The sequence below is a fragment of the Gallus gallus genome, chromosome 8, assembly GCF_016699485.2.
Source record: "Gallus gallus isolate bGalGal1 chromosome 8, bGalGal1.mat.broiler.GRCg7b, whole genome shotgun sequence".
Taxonomy (NCBI): Eukaryota; Metazoa; Chordata; class Aves; order Galliformes; family Phasianidae; genus Gallus; species Gallus gallus.
This window is the reverse complement of record NC_052539.1, coordinates 11,997,596-12,018,520: the sequence shown is the minus strand read 5'-3', so window position 1 is coordinate 12,018,520 and position 20,925 is coordinate 11,997,596. Positions and strand designations below refer to the sequence as shown.

Below are 20,925 nucleotides of genomic sequence, written 5' to 3'. Positions count from 1 at the left end.
TTGTTCATACAATTTTCTGGAAGTCACAGTTATTCCTAGTAGAAAAAAAAAATCTATGATGTGCCTGCACTGAGGAGCTTCAGGGCCTGAAATAGAATGGCTCATATCCTTCTAGTTTCTGGGCAACAAACACCACAGAAAAAGGAGACAGTGGAGTGGGAAGCATGACTGTGCTCATGTGCTTTGCATTAGGGACATACAGCAACTTGTCTTGCTTGAGTGCACTGAGTATAATCCTCACCCTCTGTCTCATTAAATATGTTCTTAAAAACATGCCTGCATGTCAGTCTCTGCATCCATCTTCTGTTCCAAGTGCTCTCCAGGATACAGAGCAAATATCAAAAGAGGCAAATACAGACAAAACAGAGGCTCAGCATGGAAGAGAAGTATAGCCTTTTCAGGCCTTGACAATACCACCATAAAGGATAAGTATTTGAAAAAGCTATTTAATTGTATCTGACAAGAAATAAACAATCTGACTGGCCTGATTTTGAGCATGTGCTGAGATTACTCCACTGCAGTACAATTGTGTCTGAAGAATGCCACTGCAAGTGGATCAGCTCCTATTCTAAATTAAATTCTCTTCTCAAGAATTGAGTCCATACATCACCTCACAGTGCTTGGTAATATATACTGTCTAGACAATATGACAAACAACTATTATACTTCTTCATTACATATTTGGATGCTCTCCTCAAAAGATCTTTGTGCTTAGTACTATATATATACACACCCAATTAGCCATTCACCTGCTGATTATTTTGTGGTCATTAACTGCACAACAGACAATGGCACAGTACAGGAGACATGTACTATTGTACCACCTTTCCTTCCTTTCCTCTCATACACTAATATTTTTATTCACTGAGTTCCAACAAGCAGACTAATTGTGAGTGCACAAATATGCACGTAGGTTGATTCACATGAAACAGTGAAGTTGCAAAGAAGCATCCTTAGTTGAAAGATTATGCCTACAAATACTTACTCCAGTGTAAGTGGGCAACTTTTGCATACAATAATGCACAATAGAGAAACAACAGGTAGAGATGTGGACATCAGACATTATCAGAACTGAAGGTTGTCTATACTTATAACCCCAAAGAAGAACCCAAGAATCCCAATAGTATAGTGATCCCCCATGAGAAATGCCCACTAAATTAAATGTATACTAAAAATATTTTGTACTGTTCTGTAGTATTTACTATAAAAAAAATACTCCTACTGAGTTTCAAACAATGTTTGCTTTTCAATCCTGTAAGAGCTCTACATCATTTCTCTACAGGTTTGTCCACTTTTTATAAAGAAATGTTTTCACCTGTATAAAAATTTAAATAACTCCAGGATATCTTACATTACCAGTGAGATTTTTGATCTTCAGTATTTATTGTAAGAAACAACCTCCCTTCCTATTAAAAAAGTAAATCTAGCAAGGCTGAAATCAAACTCAAACACTCCATTTATGACAAGTTACATGGAGATTAACTTTATGCTGGTAGAGATGTTGTCCAACAAACTGAGGGTTTACTCCTCATGACAGTTAGCAATATGCATGACAAATTCATTTGTTCATGAGGTAAAAATATTCAGTGGGTAAGAGAAGTGGTCTAACGTGCCATGTAACAGAGCACCATACAGCACAGACATGTAGACAGTGCACACCTTGTTCTCACAACTGTAATTGCAGGCAGAGACAATAGAACATAATAGAACAAAAACATCAGTCTCTCTCTTAACAGCCATTCATTTAAGTATCCATGTAATGGCTAGCATTATCATAACTTTTCTTTGTAGACTAGAAGTAAGAGACAATTGCCATATATTTATCTGTGTTGAATTTGAAAGACTGGAAAGAAAAATGTCCAGAAAGGGAACAATAAAGCATCGGGATTGGAAATTAAAGGAATGGTCCAAATCTTCTATATTCCTAACTTAGTTAAAAACAGGAATTCCTTACTCTTTTGCCTGAAAGTTGCTTTTATTTCAATACATCTACTTTAATTAAAACAAGCACATCATTCTTAAAATTCTTAAAACATACTTTCCTATCTTTCTCTGACTGATTTTTATTAAGCAAAAGGGAGATATGGAGTAGCCATGAAGAGAACATGTAGCAAGTTATGCATGCAAAAACGAGCTTTTCAGTGAACACAGTCATAACAGCTTTTTACAAGGTAGTACTTTCAGGACTTAAGACTGTCATGTGCTAAAGCATTTTAGCACCGTTAAGAAGAAGAATATGTAATCTCAATAAAAATATCTATCTTACTTACAGCACCAGCAATTTGAAATACAAAATGTGCCTTTTTAGAGCTGAAGACAAGAGCTGCTAAAACACATAGCACTATACTACGTATATTTTTCCCATTTGGTTTGCTTTATTTCTGTGATAATGGGAGTCAATTTTTTTTCTGTCAGGTCCAAGTTAGTAATTTTCAAAGGGTCCATTATCCTATTACTGAGGAAAAGTTAGTAGAATATTGGGTATTTCAGAGCAAAGGTAGCTCTGCATTGAAACCCTGCATCATGGAATATAGGATTTAGTACCCAGAAGCTTAATGGTAGTGGACAGTTAAAGTAACTAGTTCTGCGTAAGAAGACACAGGCCTCTTAGCACCTAGAGTTTTAGCATGAAGTCTTTCATTCCAGTTAAACCTTCAGGGAATAAAATTCCTTCACATTGAGCCATTTGTACCAGTTATCACAGCAAAACAAAAACCATAAAATCATTTACTGTGTCCAGTTCTTGGCTTCCCAGTCCAAAGAAGACTGGGATATCTCCTAGAAGGAGTCCAGCAGAGGGCCACAAAGATGATTAAGGGCCTGGAGCATCTCCCATATGAGGAAAGGCTGAGGAAGCTGGGTCTGCTCAGCCTTAGGAAAAGATAACTGAGAGAGGATCTGATAAATATCTATAGATGTCTAAAGGGAGGTGGGAGGTAAATGGGTGAGACCATGCTCTTCACAGTGGTGAGTAGCAATAGGACAAGGAGTAATGGCTTAAAACTTGAACACAGGAAGTTCCACAGCAGCATGCAAATAACTTCTATACAGTAAGAGTGACAGAGCCCTGGAACAGGTTGCCCAGAGAGGTTGTGGAGTATCCTTCTATGGAGATATTTAAGACCCATCTGGATGCCTAACTGTGTGATCTATTGTAGGGTACATGCTTTATTGGGCGGTTGGACTTAATGATCTCTTGAGGTCCCTTCCAACCCCCACAAAGATGTGATTCTGTGATTCCTGGTGTGCTTTTGCAGTTGGAGTGTAGATGTATCCTGCACATGCTGCTGTAACAAGGTCACCATTCTGTGAAATATGAGGTAATATATATGAGGTAATCACCAACGTGATTTCATATTGCCTATGAAATTTCATGTGTTTCCACTAAGAACATAATTTGGCATGACATTAATTGAAGATAAATTCTAAAGACTGCAACTCACAGAGGGTCATAGTTTAGTGCAGAACATGCAGGATGCATTCTTCTCAAATTAATACTGACACTCTAGGAGATGGGATTTCCCTGGAATAACCTAGAGGATAAAATGTGTACCAAAGCTTCAGTTCATCCATATTTAGTCATTTAACTGCAGCAGCTCACTCAGGAGCTCTCAACTCCACCAAAAGTTAGTGGAACCTCATCAAGTCCTCTATAAACCTAAATCACCTCCTGGAGATGCCTTTTTCCCCTCGCATATGCTCTCTCATCTCTCTCGACTACTTGGAAATCCCAGAAACTGAGTACCTAAACTTTGACAGAATTAATCTGCGTTCAGATGCCTGAGCACTGTGGCTTCCACATCATGGAAGAATACAGCACTAAAGGAGAACTGATCCATAAAAACTATGACCGAATGAAGAGATCACAGACCCTGTGCGGCATCCAAAGACAATGCAACTTATATGCTACTCATATCATTGGTTAAATAGTAAATTCACCCCTTAATTCTTCTTCAAAGGAGGCCCATTATAGCTTTACAGTGAGCACCTTTCTCCTTATACAACCATTTTCCATTAATCAGAGATGACTGCACTGCAGTGCTGATAGCACAAAAAAAAAAAATCAATTGGTCATAGAATATTTCATAATGTCAACTAATACATGAATGATAAAACGAAGTTACTCTCCATGCCACCGCCTCATGAACTTTCACCATAATGCATATCCCTAAGAAGTGCAAACTGCTTCACTAAGTGAAGCTCTACAAATCTGTAGAATTGATAATACTTTCCTTCTGTAATACATAGCTTAGAGAGACATTAAATGGAACGTTAAACCAAGCACCCAAATCCTACTGAAGATTTAAGCTACTCTGAAATCCCAGCAATATATGGCTCTAGCAGTTTTTGCACACAAGTTGGTGATGTTCAGAGTAGTTCCTACCAAGAAGATATTTTGAAAGATTCATTAGATTCATTGACTTCAGTCTTACATTAGTTTCACTGGCTGAAAATAAAAATGAAAGCAGAATCAAGCTATTTCCTGCTTCAGAACACAGCTGTTCTCCCTCTGATGGCATAGCAAATCCATTTAATAATATTCAAAACATTTTACAGCAGCATATATTAGCAAATTTCAGTTGTCCATTTTCTTTTTTACAGTTTCCCATCATAATCAGATTTAACCAAGAGAAAACGGGGAGAAAAATATATTCGTTATGCACGTGCATAATGTCAAATCTACATTGACCTTTCCCTTCATTCATGCAGAGAGATGGAAGGATTTTCTCCTTGTTACACTGTCCTTGAATTTTTCTTCCTGCTCAGAAAAATGTTTTATAGCAATGATCTGACGCTATACAGTACTGAAATGAAGTATGCCATATTGGGGGTAGGAATTAAATATTGTCGTAGTAAAGTTTACCAATAAACCCAAATTTCAGAATGGACATATAAAAATTCTTTCAACACTCAGGCAACTCTAGAAAAAACTGAATTGCCATGTGTAACAAAATGAATACAAGTTAAATTGCACATCCAGAAAACTTTTTCCTTTTTGTATCCCTTACTCTGATTAAGTAAGCCATTTCACAGGGACCTCCACTCTTTTGTCTCGGGAAATACTTAAACTCATGGTTTGACTGAAGTCATTGGGAGCCTTCTCATTAACTTCAGCTGGGTCTGAATTCTTACTTCTATCGCAATACCAGTTAGCAGACACTGAGTAACTTCCACTGATCATAGTAAAAACTATTCACTTTAAGAAAAGTAAGAAAAATGAAAGGTATGCATGCTCTTTTTGTTTTGCTTAGTTTTGTTTTGGTGATGGTGGTGATTGTCTTGCTTGTGTTTTTTTGTTTAACTATCTTTATCATTTACTAAGCAAGACATTTTCAAGAGAATCATAGCTGTTTTCCTAAATACTACTAATGTCTGCAGGCTCTAAATACAGCATAATCCCCTGAAAACAGGATCACTCTGGGGGCAGGGTCATCAAGTGAAGATGTGAAGATAAAGCATTTCTTTGAGGCATCAAAGAACATCACAATTTCATAAAGATGACTTAATGTAACTATTCAAAGAAGCAAAACCAGAAGACAGGTACACAAGGCTTCATTCTGCTTCTCTGGAGTCATTTAGCCATGCAAGTTGTTCCACTGTTGAGCAAGACCAGCTGGGAACCAAAATAAGATACACTAAGCAGAGAGGCACAGCTGAGCACTGACCAATGCTTCCACATACACCCTCCTGTACACTTGGGCAGAAGAAACGCTTGGGTTTTACTCCCATCAGTAATTCTATCACAAATCTGCAGAAGGCAAACAGGGCAGTGCAGGGGGCAGTTCAATATAATTTGAAGGGATTGATGTTACCAGCTATAAATGAGTAAGTCTCATCTGCAGCATATTAATTACAGATGAGGTTTCACTAGAGGAAAGGACCCAGCATGACTTCACCACCCAATGTGAAGCACTCAAGGTTGGAAGTGAGGCTCCTGTTTTTCAACTGTTCTTAAAGGGAAACTACTGAGGGGAACGATGTTGTCCTAATAAGTTTAGTACTTAAAGTTTCCCAACAAGGAAGTTGAGTAGGTTATTTGAAGGAGCTGGAAGAGGGAAGACAGAAGAAAAGCTATAAAGATCTTCTTCTAGTTTTTCTATTTAATGCAAATTTAATGCATGACACATCATATTAGATATAACACAAATCACACATTTCTGCTCTGTATGTTACTGCCAGTCTCCCTTCTAGGAGTAGGTTAACCAGCAGCAAATCACACTAAAAAAATGCTTTTACTCTTTATAGAAAGTAACCAATTGATTTCAGATTTTGTGGTAGCAGAAGTGACCTGAAAATGTATGCAATTTACATCTACAGAGACATGTGGAGATTATTCTGTCTTGTCCCTAGAGTCCATAGAGCTCCTAGGGGAAAAAAAAACCCACAAAACCATGAATCTTACACTTAAGCCTTCAAACTTATCTTCAAGAACATGTACTTTTTTTGCCTTACTGAACATGCCAGAAAAAATATAAATATATATGTGCTCCTAGATATATATATTTTTACAATTCACAACTGAATATATTTTTGTTACAGAACTGCATAGGAATCAGCTTCCTTGGGGATCCAAAGAAGACTGAGAAAAAATGTACTCAAAAATTCAAGTTTAGTTGGAAAAAGATAAAATATTACATTTACGTGATTTTTTTTTTTTTCCATAGAGCAGCAGTAACAATAATCCATATCACTTCCTTGCTGTGATATATCTACACAAAAAGTCATCTGTGTCATTAAAAAAGTGTCATTACTTCAAAAAATTACTTGCCATAGAGAGCACCTATTTGAATACAAAATCTCAGGTCCACCGTATCCTGGAATCTTTCTACATAACATGGATATTCTTCTGATGACAAAGTAGCAGCAAATAACTGTCATATTGCTGTTGCATGACAGCTTAACTGGAAGAGTTTAGATGGAGTAAGGGATGAAGTTCTTATCACATTTGATTCTAAAAATTCTAGATCACCATAATACCTCTGGGAAGAGGACTCCACCTGCAATCCACATGTACAGAGAGGAAAATTTTGTATTTCTTATGTTCCAACATCTTCAGAAGTTCATGAAAGATTCTAACTCCCATCAACCCTGTATTGTACTCACTCAGAATCTTTAAAGATCAGAATTACAGCAACATCAAGATAATCTTCAATGATCTCACAGAGATGAATTTAATTATGGTTTACATAACCTTCCTGTCATCTCTTGAGATCAAAAAGAACATAGTAAAAATCACGAAGTTCAGCAAGGAGAGCTAATGAGAAATTAAAAAAACCATTATGGGACAAAGTTAATGGAACAAACAACAAGCATTCCATGCACTTTGCCAATGCCACCTTCCCACTTTTTGAAGAGTTTTGTGATGTTTCTATGGTCAGATTTTTCTGAGCTTCAGAAATTGTCCTTTATCTGCTCTTAGAAAGAATTGCATGAGCAAGTGGGAAAACTGAGGCGGCACTGAAGAAACAAACTGACTGCACACAAAGAATTCTCAGATGTACAAATTAAGCACAATAAAGAAATCAATACTTTCTCTAATCTGTGTAGAGATGTTGCTTCCTAAAACAAACTGTGAAAATACCCACAATAAGAGAGTCTGAAGAACAGAATAGGACAGGACACACCAAGCTCAGCAGCCTACCTTGACAGCTCCCAGCACTTCTGCCTGCAAAAATGGAAACTGGTGTCACAATAGCAGTGCACATTGCTGCAGTTAATATTCAGAGGAGTACAATGAGCACAGGCAAAAAGAAAGGTGTCATAATGCTCCTCTCTTCAGGGTTTGGTCACTTGATTTCTGCTTACTATCTCAATTAACTAATTACCCTAAGAAAGGCTTGTTGGCCAGCAATATCCAGGAGAAAGTATGACAAGGAAAAGGAGCACTATGTAGAAAGGCATAGGGCATTTGGAAATAGACATGGTGAAAGTAAATAATAGAGGGCAAGATTAAAACAAAACCAAAAGAGCTGGTTAAGAGTAAAGGATAAGAAAGGGACAGCAGGGAAGGAAGCAGAATTATGCAGGGGAGAGTGAACGAGGCATGAAGATAGAAGAAAAGAAAGACAAAGCATGTAGAAAATAGTGATAGAACTAAGACAATGAAATAGCAAGAGAAAAAAATGGGGAAATGATATGTGAGAGAGATGAACAAGAAACACATAAGCATATGAAGAGCATTAAAATAAAAGGAAAAAAAAAACCAAAGAAGTTTGTTGTAAAAAGAGGACCCACGTTATAATGATACTTGCTTCCAAGTCATCACATCCTTTTTAATTTCCTTCTTCAAATTTCAAATCCTATAACTATATCCCAAGACAAATCAATATTCAGTGGTTCAGCAACCAATCCATTAGCAAATTAATGTATACACTTTGAGCTCTTTAAAGTCACTAATTTCTATCCTCTTAACAGTGGTCATAATCTTGACATCATGATGATTAAAAATGTAGGTATTTAACCTGGTTCAATTATGCTTATAGGTGCAGTCACTGCTTGTAATTTTGCTTTTGCACCGTAAATAAACTTGCTGATCATATCTAAGAGCCTCAGACAATTTCCATCTGGTATTTGAGATGGTGATATGTTCATCTGCATATTCATCAAGTGGCATACATGTAAACAAGAAAGTTTGCTGATTACTTTCCTTATTTTTTCTTCTGTAATGAAATCCTTAACCCTTAGGATCTTCTAACAGCAGGTCAGACTATCTGAACTTCAACAGGAACAAAGGGAAATATTCCCACAATCTTAAATAATTACAATCAATTAAAGGTAAAGTTTCTCATAAGATGCTAATCCTTTCTGTAGTCAAAGATGCAGAAAAATTGGAAATAAATTATTGCCATTAGAGAGTTAAATGAGCTCATTTAAAGAGCAGTAAAATGAAGTAATAAGCAGTAATAAAAATATCACCTCCTTCATATATTTTCCCTCTTTTTAGGTATGTAATTTGCCATTGGTCACAATTCCCTATTTGCCATTATAATTTGTATCTGGAAAGCATTCTACAAGGGCAGGAAGGCAAATAATAGTAATGAAAAACCCATGAAAATTACATTCTACTAAACAAGAGCTGATATTGATGTTCTCTTGTCAGAGCACCCTAAATCTCAAACAAATGCCTCAATCAACATAAATGGACTACTGGGGGGGGAAGATGAAGCAAGCTTCACAATTGTATATTCAGATTAATTTGAAATTAAGAAATTACTGGTAAGAGCTTTTTTTCATTTAAGATCCAATCATTTGTCTTTTAATTTTAGGTAGAACAAACATATAAACAATTATATTGTAGTGCAATATAGGGGTAATGCTGAAAATTGTGCAGGATGATATCCATTTGTCTATTCATGGAGAAGAGTTTTTAAATAATTTCTTATATCTAATTAAGTTGCACATTAATTTGAGATTCCAGTATTTTAAATGCTGTGGGATTTTTAAAGTAATATTCCACAGAAGGAATGACTTGCTTTGCATGGATTCACAAGTGCTTGGGTTAAATAAGTTTTGAAGCTCATTAACACTTTTTTAACAAAGCAAATCTCCAGTTTCCTTTTAACCTATGGTGTTCTGCAGCAGCATCAGGTAATTCACACTTCCTTGCTCCACACTCAAATGACAGCTTACTTGGATAGTTTTCCATGGAAGCCATTTTCTTATTTTCTTCCGTATTATTCTAAACAAGCATCTACCCTCTTGTAGATCTCAGCACGTAATTCATCAAGGCTCTTATCGGTCCAGAACTCCCTGGGAACAGCTGCTGAAACTTCCTGAGCTGCACAGCATTCCCTCTCCCAAATAAATTCAGATGATCTACCCTAAGCATCTTCTTATCTTTCCAGAAAGAATAGAACAGAGCATCAACAGAATCTGCCTTCAATCCTTCCACACAAGCAACATGTACAACCCAGTGAAAGTATGCTGGCCCCGTGTATTTAAAGTAGACGTTATGTTTGGTGTATACATCTACAAAATTGATGAGAAAGACTAACTTCTCTCAAATTACATGAGCAAAGCAGGTGAGGAAATATACTTCTCTGATCATACAGAAGCTATCAGGAAGTAAGATCTCAGTCTAGAAACATGTCAGTAGGTGGAGGAGCATTCAGCAGCGGTATATATAGCTGGCAGGAGCACTCTCTCTCAAACTCTATCAAACAACCCACAGGACAGAGGAGCAGGCAGAAGCTATGGCTGTTAGAGTACTTCTATTATTTAGCATTGCTGAGTTCCCCCACAGAAAATTGCTGCAGGCAGCAAAGAGGTGTACTTCAGCCTTTCTCACTTACCTTAGATAACACTTGCACAATAAACTTCTCAGATTATATATGTAGACATTTTCTTTTTAGACTATGTCAAATTCAGGAATGACTGCTTAGGGATAGTCTCATGCTACACGGACAAACGTGAAACTAAAACTATTTGTTGAGTCATCAGATACCTAATCTCCTGCTCATCTCTGGTTCTTTTTTATCTCACTGTTGATGTTTAGTGGAGCAGCTATACAGGACAGAAAACTACTGTCAAGCATACAGTAAACTGCACAGACTTCAAGCAAATATACAGCCTCCCCTTCTGCTTTGCCCTGTTGCATAATTATTTATGTTTTCCACATATTCTACAAACTCAAGCTATCACAGGACAGGCAGCTGGAAACTGAAGTTGGGGCCATCAGCAATAACGGCGTACTCCTAAATGCCACCTGAAAAATCAGTAGATTTTTGTAGGAACAGATTAGAATGAGGAGTGAATTTAGATGCAGAGCTTACAAGTTAGAAACTGTACATGGTAACATGCACACATGAATATATCTATTTATCACTGCAGTCTATTTACTTAAATGAACTACTCATCAGTAATTGAATATTTTTTAAAACAAGTTTTGAATGAGTACAATCATAGAAAATACAACCTATTAAACTTTCAAGCACATATTGCACAGGCACATCTGTAAGCAGAATATGGTCCACATCACTCAAGTAACAAGCAAATATCCCCATTTTCTGGGCAAGTTGCACCTAGCAGTTAACATCCCTAAAAACTCAGTGGAAAAAGTCACAGTGGCCTGAATGCATTTAAGATATTCCAGTCAGAGAAAATGAAGATTCACATTAAGAAAAAAAAAAATCACTCTTACATGATGAATATCTTCTCATTACTATAGTTACCATTACTTATTATAATCTCCCTTCAGTTATTAAGCTAATATATCCAATCTGTGTTTTATTATTCTTTGCTCTTAGCTTTTGGCACAGGAAGAAATGGAAATTTAGTCTAGTGGTAAAAGACACTGGCAAGATTCAGAAGACACCAGGTATCATAGCCGTTTCAGGAAAATTGTAATGGGACAGCTTACAGAATATGATTCCATCACTGTGCTAAGGAAAACGCATCTTCTGTACTTCGGGAACTATTAAGACAGTTGTATTTTATACTGGCACAAAGTAAGCTTCATAACTAGAATAACACACTCCCATTCTCCAAATGAGAAACTATAAACAGAACTTTTCTGTCAATATCACTGAACCCATATTGAACTTTTATTAGCCTAACTATGCTAGGTATATCTGATCAGATAAACTACTCCAGCACAGTTAAGGTCTTGTAAAGGTCAGTCATACTTCACTTCACCCACAAAATAAGAATAGTTAATGAATAAATATACTAAATTACAAGATGCTTACTTACTACAGGTAATGCTGTAATGCAATGGAAAGAGCAGCAGTGATAGCAGAGTAGCAAGGCCTGAGGCTGCAATGAGTGAGGAGTTGCTCAGATGTAACAGCCGTGGGCACAGAAACAAAGGAAAAAAGCTACTTACCTTCAAAAGGCCTCTGGTACAGAGGAACCTCCAGCAAAATACCCTTACTACCCCCCTGCCAGCCCTTAAATGAGGTCTGGGAAGGGGTGGTTCCTGGTTCCACCTCTTCTGGTCACTCAGGCACATTGCTTGCGCCTGACCTCCCATGGGTTGGCCCTGCCTTCCATGAGGTGCTTAATGACTGTTTCAAGTTGTGACTTAACATTTCTGCTACACCATGATAAGCTAAATCAGTATTTTAGATGAATAATCATAATAATCCTGACTCTGAACACAAATTATCAGAATTCTCTGCTCAACTGAGATGGAAAGCATGTCCAGTGTATTTGTCACAAAGCCTTTCACTTCTAGCTGACTTCAGCAGGCTGAGACTAATTGCTATCCTGCAGAGAATTCAACTTCAGTTATTATAAACAATTTTTTTTACAGTAATTATTGTAAATAATTCACTGTTTCCACTGAAATCACACTCAGGACGAGAATTAAAAAAAAACAAAAAAACAAAAAAAAACAAAAAAACCACCTGCATATGTAATATATACTTACGTGTTTCCCTGAATAAGTATAATTCCACAAGAGCAATTTTATACAAAGAAGCAGAGAGCAAATGCTGCCCACAGGTTTCTCCAGGTCAACGGAAGGAAATTTTGAACACTTTCAAGTAAATCCCAAAGCCAAATTCCTGGATTCATATTACTTTCTCTTGAATCTGTTTAACTATAGCAATGTCAGGCAGATATTGTTCAGAATAACTGTTTGAGAACCACTGCATTTAAATTTTGAATAATTTTGAATGCCTATCAACCACTTCACATTGTGTCCTATACACAGGTCATTTTTTATTACAGCACTACTAGAAACTAATTCTTAACTGCCGCATGATATTTTGGTAACTACGTACAGCTTCCATTTTTTTTAAGGACTTGTTTGGTGCTTTTTACCTAGAATGTTTGAAATAACAGAGCAAAGAGTATTTGAATAGCAGATAAACAGAGAAAAAAGAGCTCAATTATATCATTTCAGAAACCAAAATATCAGCAGTGATAATGCAGGCAGTCTTGACTTCATTTTGAAAAACACATTTTTTTCAGTTTCAAAGGCAGGAGCAGCTGCATTAGAAAAATCAAAGTGGCACGAAAAATAAGGTTACAGTATTTGGAACCACAGGTGCATATGTGCATAACACCCCTATGCAGGATGTGTGCTCTGAACTCCAGCAATATCCTTATCTCAGAAGCCCAGAAGCTTCTATTCTCTCATCACTCTACTCTACTCATCACACAGAAAAAAATAAAATAAAAATAAAAATTAAAAATTGATGTACAATAAAGAGAATATTTATCTGGCTGTATTCAGCCTTTATTCATTGATAATGTATAGAAACTGGAGCACATCCAAATAACTACATGCACAACTAAGGTTCACAGGACTACACATACTGCACATGGGCAGTATTACTGATCTCAATGTGTAGCAAGCACACACTCCCCAGAAGCACTGCAGCTGCTGAATGCATGCAAACAGCCAGTAGAATATATGTAGAGTATATTCCAGCATACAACAAGATTGCAATTTGCAGCTTCTCCTGATGTTGAAAAAAAGATTGAGCATTGCAGTGTTAACTGGTGAGCCAAATGTCTTTCTGCCTGACCTTCATATTCTGCACTAGAAGCTACCCAGAGTACCACAGTGTGTCTAAGATGTGCGCCCATCTGGCATTACACTGCTCAGCAGGCACAACTGCTAGACACAATTTTGCAACATCAACTGCAAAATCCTCAGTTATTTTCACTAATGAGTGTTGTGCAGTGCTATCTGTGTGTATCGTTTATTAATAATGAGTTTTTCTACTGCCTGATGTAACATTTTTTCATGGGTAATATCATGTACGTTTTTAAAAAAATAAGCATTTCATCATTCCCCTTTATTAGTTCAGTGATAGTTTTCTGGTGCCATACACTGTAAACAGTTATTGTTAACACATACTGAGTGCTATTGTGAAACTGCAGCCATTTTTAGCTGATGTTTTCACTTCAATATCACTTTGCATCTAAGCCTTAAGACTCCTTACACGCATAAAAACATTTTTATAGCACACATGCAGATACAATAGGTGTTTATGACTTGGTTTTAATAACTAACAGTGAAAATGAGTGATTAGTGGTGAAGAACAGGAGTTTTCTTCAGTTCTGAGGCCACTTGATTTATGCCCTTGACAACCAACAGCACTGTAATTACAGGCTTTCAAAATAATTGATGCTCTCATTGGAAATTTAATGTTGGACTTCAATATTGCAAAGATTAAAAAAAATGTCTCTTGTGAACTTGGAACATCTAAGAACACTCTGAAAATAAATATTTTAGTATTTTAGATACTTCTCCTGTTACCACCTATGAATAAGTTACTATCTTGCTTTTATCACTGAATGCTAAATTTCTTTCCCAATGCCATGCACACAGTTTGTCTTGTTCACAGAATTTGAAGCATACATTTTTCATTAAAATCTACTATAATATTGTGTTAATGCTTACTACTTTAAGAAGATTTTTGAGAGGGAAGATATATAAATTGGAAAACCATAACAGAATCTGAGAAATGGCAAAACTAAGGTGATATACAAACATGCAGTAATCAGGACAAGCTAGATTAACATCAGCAGGTGACTGTAGCAGTACTCCTCAAAATGTCAGATGTATATCAGCACTTTTCTGACATGGTGCTTGATACAGATTTCAAGGCAAACAGGATTCCTATTGAGACTTCTGCATTTCCATTTAGACCAGTGTGTACTATGGCTATTTACATGGCTGCAGTTTTCCACTCAACCTCTGCCTCAGCTCATGCAGCAAATGGCTGATGTTTAATTAGCTGGTTAGAAGCAACTTGCCCAGAGTCACGCAAAATGTGTGTGGCAGAAAGCCACTGCATAGAAATACAGATTTGTAATTTATTGATATATACTTGAAGTTGCTTTTAAGAGCCAATAATATTCCAGAAGCAGTATGGGATTTTCACATTCTGTGATGTATGCAGGTAACCAAGGATAAGTTAATATTAGCATCAGAATAAAAGCTTATCAGGCATGTCGTACATAAACTCATTTTGCCATGTTCCACATCAGCCATGCAAAAGGCAGCTTCACTAAAAGCCACATAAATGCTCAGTGCTAAACCTGACACGAAGGGGAACCGTTCATACAAACCACAGTCCAGCATTATGCTTTCACAGCCACACAGCTTGCAAACCAAAACTAGCCCAAGGCTAAAAAGCACAGGCACATATGTCTGCAAAAATACTGTATAGGTGTGTTCATAGATGAAATTTGAAGCCACAGATTCAGAAGAATGATCCTATCATGACTCATGCAAAACATGCAAAATTCCTTTTTCTAGACAAAACACTGCGGTGTAAAAAGCAACAGAGAAGACAAGGAATCATTCAGTCATATTCTGCTTTAAAGCTGTGACCTATATCTAGTAGTCAAAGAAAAGACTTCAGAAAATAGAGCTTTGCAGCAACAGAAGATTATTAGGCATCGTAGAGAAACAATTGCTTGATGCAATTACAAATTCAAAGCAGAATTTAACTCTTCCATCTGCACTGTGGATCTTTTGTATGTTTTAACTATGTTCCATTATGGATCTCCCAATGCTGTCAGAGACTTTCTATCCAAGAGTGCTCTGTGCTGCACACACAGGAGATACAGGTGGGTCAAAAATTTTGCCTTATTATGAAAAAAAATCAGGAAAGAAGGATCTTGAATCTACTAAAACCTAGTACTAATAAGTAAAGGGATGTCCTTGCTATCATTCAGCTATCCAAATTTGTTAAATTTTCTTTTGATTTTTCCCATTTATCGGGTGCATCTGTAGGATCCCTTGATAGTATGCTAGAAAAGATGTTGCTCTGTGGTCTGACATGGGTTTTGTCTTGGGAGCCACCATTTTGTTTCCTCCAAGTATCAGACTATATCAAAGCAGTTGCAACAATGCAGTTGCAACAATGCTTAGAAAGCCTGTCAATGAAATAATTTTAAAAACTTCTACATCACAACCACAACAACTCTTTAAATGCATGACTGTAAGATAACCAGTATCTTTCACTTGCTCAGGGCAGACTTACTTATAGAGTATTATGAATCCAATACTCAAAGCAAATTCCCCCGACCAGACATTTTCCTGAGGAATTAAGGGAAAATAAATATAGATAGATAGATACAAATATACACACACACTGCTGCATTTCTGAATTCAGTTATGTCAAGCAAAGCAGAACAGCAGAGACCAGTTGCCATATGCCACTTTTTCTCCAGAAGAGGTCTACTGTTTTAATATAAGCCCATATCATCTATTCCTTGCTTACTGAGAAAAAAAAAAAAACAAAAAAAAAAAAAACAAAAACAAAACCAAGTAATCCTTCCCTACAAGATGAAAGTGTTAACCCTGGTCCATGCCCTAGAAATGACCTTTGAGCAGGAAAATTTGGGGCAGCCAGAGGAAAGGAGGTTTCTTTCTACTATCTAGTAACAGTAACTGCAGCTGCAGCCTCTGGCCAAACTTCTGCTTTCTACAAACCATTCAGTGCCACTGTCTGATCAGTGGATCTGCAGAGCCATGGATCTGCTGGCTCTCTGCCCATTCTATCTCTGTCTTCAAATTATTTCATCCTGCATCTGCAAGGGTATTTATCCAGTGATACAGCACAGGTCCCTGTTTATGCAGTGTGCTTTCTGTTCCCATGGAAGCAATGACACCACAGTCACTGCCAGTGCCCAGTGCTTACCAAAGCCTAGGAATAAAGACAAACTTTGGTTCAGAGAGTGAAGTGAGTAGCTGAATAAAGAGATGATGACCTGCAGTTGAGTTCTCTACAGTGCACCTTTGCCAACACATCAGGCTATGCTGGAAAGTCATTTCATATCATGTTTCTAATAATTGTCATGGTTGCTCTCTGCCTGAGAACTGCAAGGAACAGTTCCTTCTTCACTCACAGAAGGTCCATCAACACTTCTTTAGCAGGGGGATGGTTTTGCATCAAGGTGAGCTTTTACAAATCCACTTGAAATCACCAGAGGCACTCACTGACAGACAAGTTTTATTTTTGTTGGAGCAAGAATAAATATCTCAAAATCTTATTCCAGATGAGTCAGAAGAGGCTTAGACTCCAGATCTTTACATTTTATCTTCTAGTCCCCTAACTTCTTTGATACTTTAAATGCTACCATGAACTCAATTGACCTTGCTGAAGCAAAGCATAAACAGTTTTACGCTTAAAAAAAAAAAAACAACAAACCAAACTGTCTATTGCTTTATGCTCACGTACTTTCATGACACTTTCCTCTTACAAAGATCGCTTGAAGGTGGGTAAAAAGCCATCAGCATTAACAAAGATACTGTAATTTTGACTGTCCTGCATGTAGATAGTATGCATAAGTCATGCATCATCACACTTCCTTATAGGACTATTTTGACTGAGATAGACAGGAAGCATTTTCTGAATCTTTTTACTACCAAAACTTTTTACTTTGGGAAACCATGCAGACGAGATAGTCTTTCACACAGAGGCATATCCTTGACCAGTTCTGACTACCTATTTCCCCCACCATACAGCCACCTTCTTTAGGAACACACATGTATATTTTTTTCTACAGTTGCTTCACTTCTACCAAGTCATATACAAGCCTCCTCTTAACTCCCTCAACCAGTACATTTACAAAACAGTGAGATACAAAACCAAAGAATTAACACAAATCTTCCCGATCTTATAGTAGTCACACACCTCGTACCACACACCTATTTATAGTAAAAATTAGCAAAATAGAGGCTGGCTCCCTGTGTATTACTGTACGTATCACAGTTTGACTCTTAATTGACCTTTAGTTACTACAATAACAACATAATTAACAACAGCTTTTGTCAGCTTCTGGAATTAAATCACCATGTGAGTTCTCAGTTCATTCTAACATGAAGCACCCTATCCTTCTTCCAGAGTGAAGAAATCCATGTGTAAAACAGCAGTAAACAAAGTACTCATCAGTAATTTTTGATAAACTGTTCTCATGACTTCCAAGCCAGACTCATGACTTCTGAGCAAGTGAGGCTGACATAGTAAATGCAATTTTAAGTGGCTAATCATTCATTAATTACTACAACTGGGAAACAACAATTTGGCATTAGCAAAATTTTACTCAACTTTTGCTGTTTTATTTGGAATAAGCCAACAGCAAGGCCAACAAAAAGGGACATTTCTAACTTGAGGGCTAGAACATGAATTGGTAAGAACCAAAACCGGACACCCTCACACTGTCCAGAATCAAGTCCTGGAATTTGGCTCTGGTAGCCAAACATACCTCCTCTGCTCCCAGAATCCCTCCTGGGCACCTCCCTTGCCCAGAGCCCCCACTGCCTCCTCTTCTCCAGTCAATGTGAGCCCCTGGTACCTGTGAGGCCAGAGAAGCCCCAGAACTCCAGGCTGACAGAGCTAGGACAAGATCACACATTGGCATGGTAACCTGTTGAAACTCTGAAGAATCTTTTTCAGTGACCTGGATTCAGATTATGGATTTGCTTTCCACACTTTATTGCAGGTATGAAGAGTGACAAGTGCATTTTTACATTTAACATCCCATGAAACTTTGTTTGTCTGAAAGACTGCTGGAAAAAAGAAGGGACTGGTGGAATCTTCACTTCCTCTGCCATAGCATGCTGGCTACAGCACTAAGGTCCGTTTGGAGACTGAACAAGACAGCAGGTTATTTCCCATACTCCCCAAAGCAGGAGGAGCCAGAAATGAACAGGACCTTTTGAGTCACACTTCTTTCATTGAACGGTAAAGCTAAAGGCCACAGCAAAAGCTTACAGGTAAAAGACAAGCTCTGGACACATCATTAATGTGCTATAGTGGAATGACAAGGCTACCTCATTCACAGAAGTCTGCAGGCCATATCCAGGATACCTCTCATTGACATCAACAGAAGTTCACCTGAAAGAAGGCTGCAAGCTTTGATCCATAGATAGGATCTCAAAGTACCACACTTCACGATGGAAACAATTGTTCAGGTTAATTCCATTCCTTTTAAGGCTGCAGCGGGAATTGCACCACATATTCCACACAGTAGAGAAACCACACACTCGGTTTTGTCCTCAGTCCCATCCCCATGTCCCCTGGCGGGCAAGGGGGCCGGGTGAGATGCCATCAGTGAGCTGAACTCACGCAGAGCACATCCACACGAGAACACTGGCGGTATAGAAACGCTGTTCCCGGGACCATCCCACTGCTCTTTCAGAGAAAGGTTTCCCAGAGACAAGACCAAAGCTCCAGTTTCACCCTGGATCAGCCCAGTGCACTCCCACGCCCGCTGGGATCCCTCGCAGGTGCCTCAGTCCCGCACCGCCCATCTGCCGCTCTCCCGCCGGCTGCAGTCAGAGCTCCCCCGGCTCTGGAGGGGGCTTCCCCTCGCTCGCGGCCGCCCGTAGACCCCGCAGCGAAGCAGTTAAGCAGCCGGGCCCCCGCAGCTCCTGACGTCAGCCCGGCGCGGGGACGCGCTGGCGGTGGCGGGCGGAGGAGACCGCGGCGGGCGGCTGCCAGCGGCCGGCTGCCAGCGGCCGGGGAGCGCTGCCGCGGGGCCGCCCGCAGCGCCCGCCAGCATGTCCGCCAAGGAGCGTCCGAAGGGCAAAGTGACCAAGGACAGCGTCACCCTCCTGCCCTGCTTCTACTTCGTAGAGGTGAGTGGCCGCCCGGCGCCTTGGGGACCATCCGTGGCTCCGCGCGTGGATGGCTCCGGGTGCGGGGCTGGCGTCGGGGAGAGGGCACTGCGGGGCGCTCCGCCGGGCAGCACCGCTCACCACGAGCCGGGGGAGCGTGGCTTAGCACTGTCCCCGCAACGAGGGGTGCGGCATCCTCACGCAGCGCTTTGCCTTTCCCGCAATCAGCGGCGAAGACCACCACTAAGATGCGGGTGCGGGGCTGGCGGTTTTTAGAGGGAATTATTTCTCAGAGTTGTCCGGACGCGAAAAGGCTGCTTAAGCAAATGGTGCCGCGTACCCAGGGACCTCTCGAGAGGAAGACATATTTCGAGAAGAGCTTCTAGGCAAACGCCACTTGCGTTTCTTTGGCAGAATAAAAAACACATTCAGAAAGGAATGCTCAGGAAAATAGAAATGTTCTTTAAATGATGATCAGAGGTGTCTTTCTGTCGACCCCTGGATTACGTGCTATCTCTGACAGAGCTGAAATGCATTGTGCTGGAATGGAATGAGGTTCTGTTCTCATCTTAAAGAGCAAAACCTGCTATGGCTGCTCAGCTGGTAGCAGGTGCAGCTGCAGAGGCACTCTCTGCTCTGTGCGTCGCTTGCAGGCATTACACTGCCTGGAGAGGCACGGCTGTGTAGGTGCTGCTAGAAGATCACAGGTAAGCATGGGCTAAGCTTAGGAGGTAAAAATGGTTTATGGATTGAGCACAGTGTTTCAGATGACCTCATTTACAGGAAGGCGACTGAGGCACGGTGAGGCATCATGTAACATCTCAGGGCAAGATGGTAAAGAATTTAATGGTAAATTATTGTATAAGAATTAATTATAATTGGCAGGTTAAATAAAGATATGAACACATACACAGTACTTAATGTATGAAATATATATATATATATTTAATGGAGGAAAGATAGAGAAAGAATTACTTTAAGGTACATTTGAAGGGCTTTGGAGTTTCTCTGGAAGGTAGAGAAGATAAATACCAGGAGGGGTTTCAGATAACACAGGCATCTCTATCCCCTTCCCTCCCTGAGCACCTGGACATGACCAGGACCTAACCCAAAGTAAACAGCACTCACTGGAAAGCTTTGCACAGGCTCCTCGTATGGAAGCATCATGCATATCCTATCACTGTACTAAGCCTGCTCAAGAAATACTCTTTGATAGAAGGAGTTTGCTGTGTCATACAACCTACATTAGCTTTGTATAGGAGGGAGAATTGAAAATTGGAAAAGTTCCTACAAAGTCAGGGGCATCCTAACTGTGCCATCCTTGTTGCTTGGGGAATCCAAAAGGATGAGAAATTACCAGACCTCATCTTGGGAATAACTGTGATACAATTTAGGCA

General features: G+C 39.0%; 2 protein-coding genes across 6 annotated transcripts in view; one reads left to right on the top strand and one right to left on the bottom strand.

The window, feature by feature from the left end:
- The window catches only part of PLPPR5 (phospholipid phosphatase related 5), a 198,235-nt gene that overhangs the window by 75,950 nt on the left and 101,360 nt on the right, over positions 1-20,925 (bottom strand). The gene's annotated exons all lie outside the window — the stretch shown is intronic.
- PLPPR4 (phospholipid phosphatase related 4) overlaps positions 19,391-20,925 on the top strand; it is a 31,009-nt gene continuing 29,474 nt past the window's right edge. For all 3 annotated transcript variants that reach the window (XM_046944974.1, XM_422319.7, XM_015290740.4), the window contains exon 1: positions 19,391-19,549. In XM_046944974.1, coding sequence (XP_046800930.1) covers positions 19,472-19,549 — 78 coding nt within the window. In that variant the 5' untranslated portion in view covers positions 19,391-19,471. The remainder of the gene's footprint in view (positions 19,550-20,925) is intronic.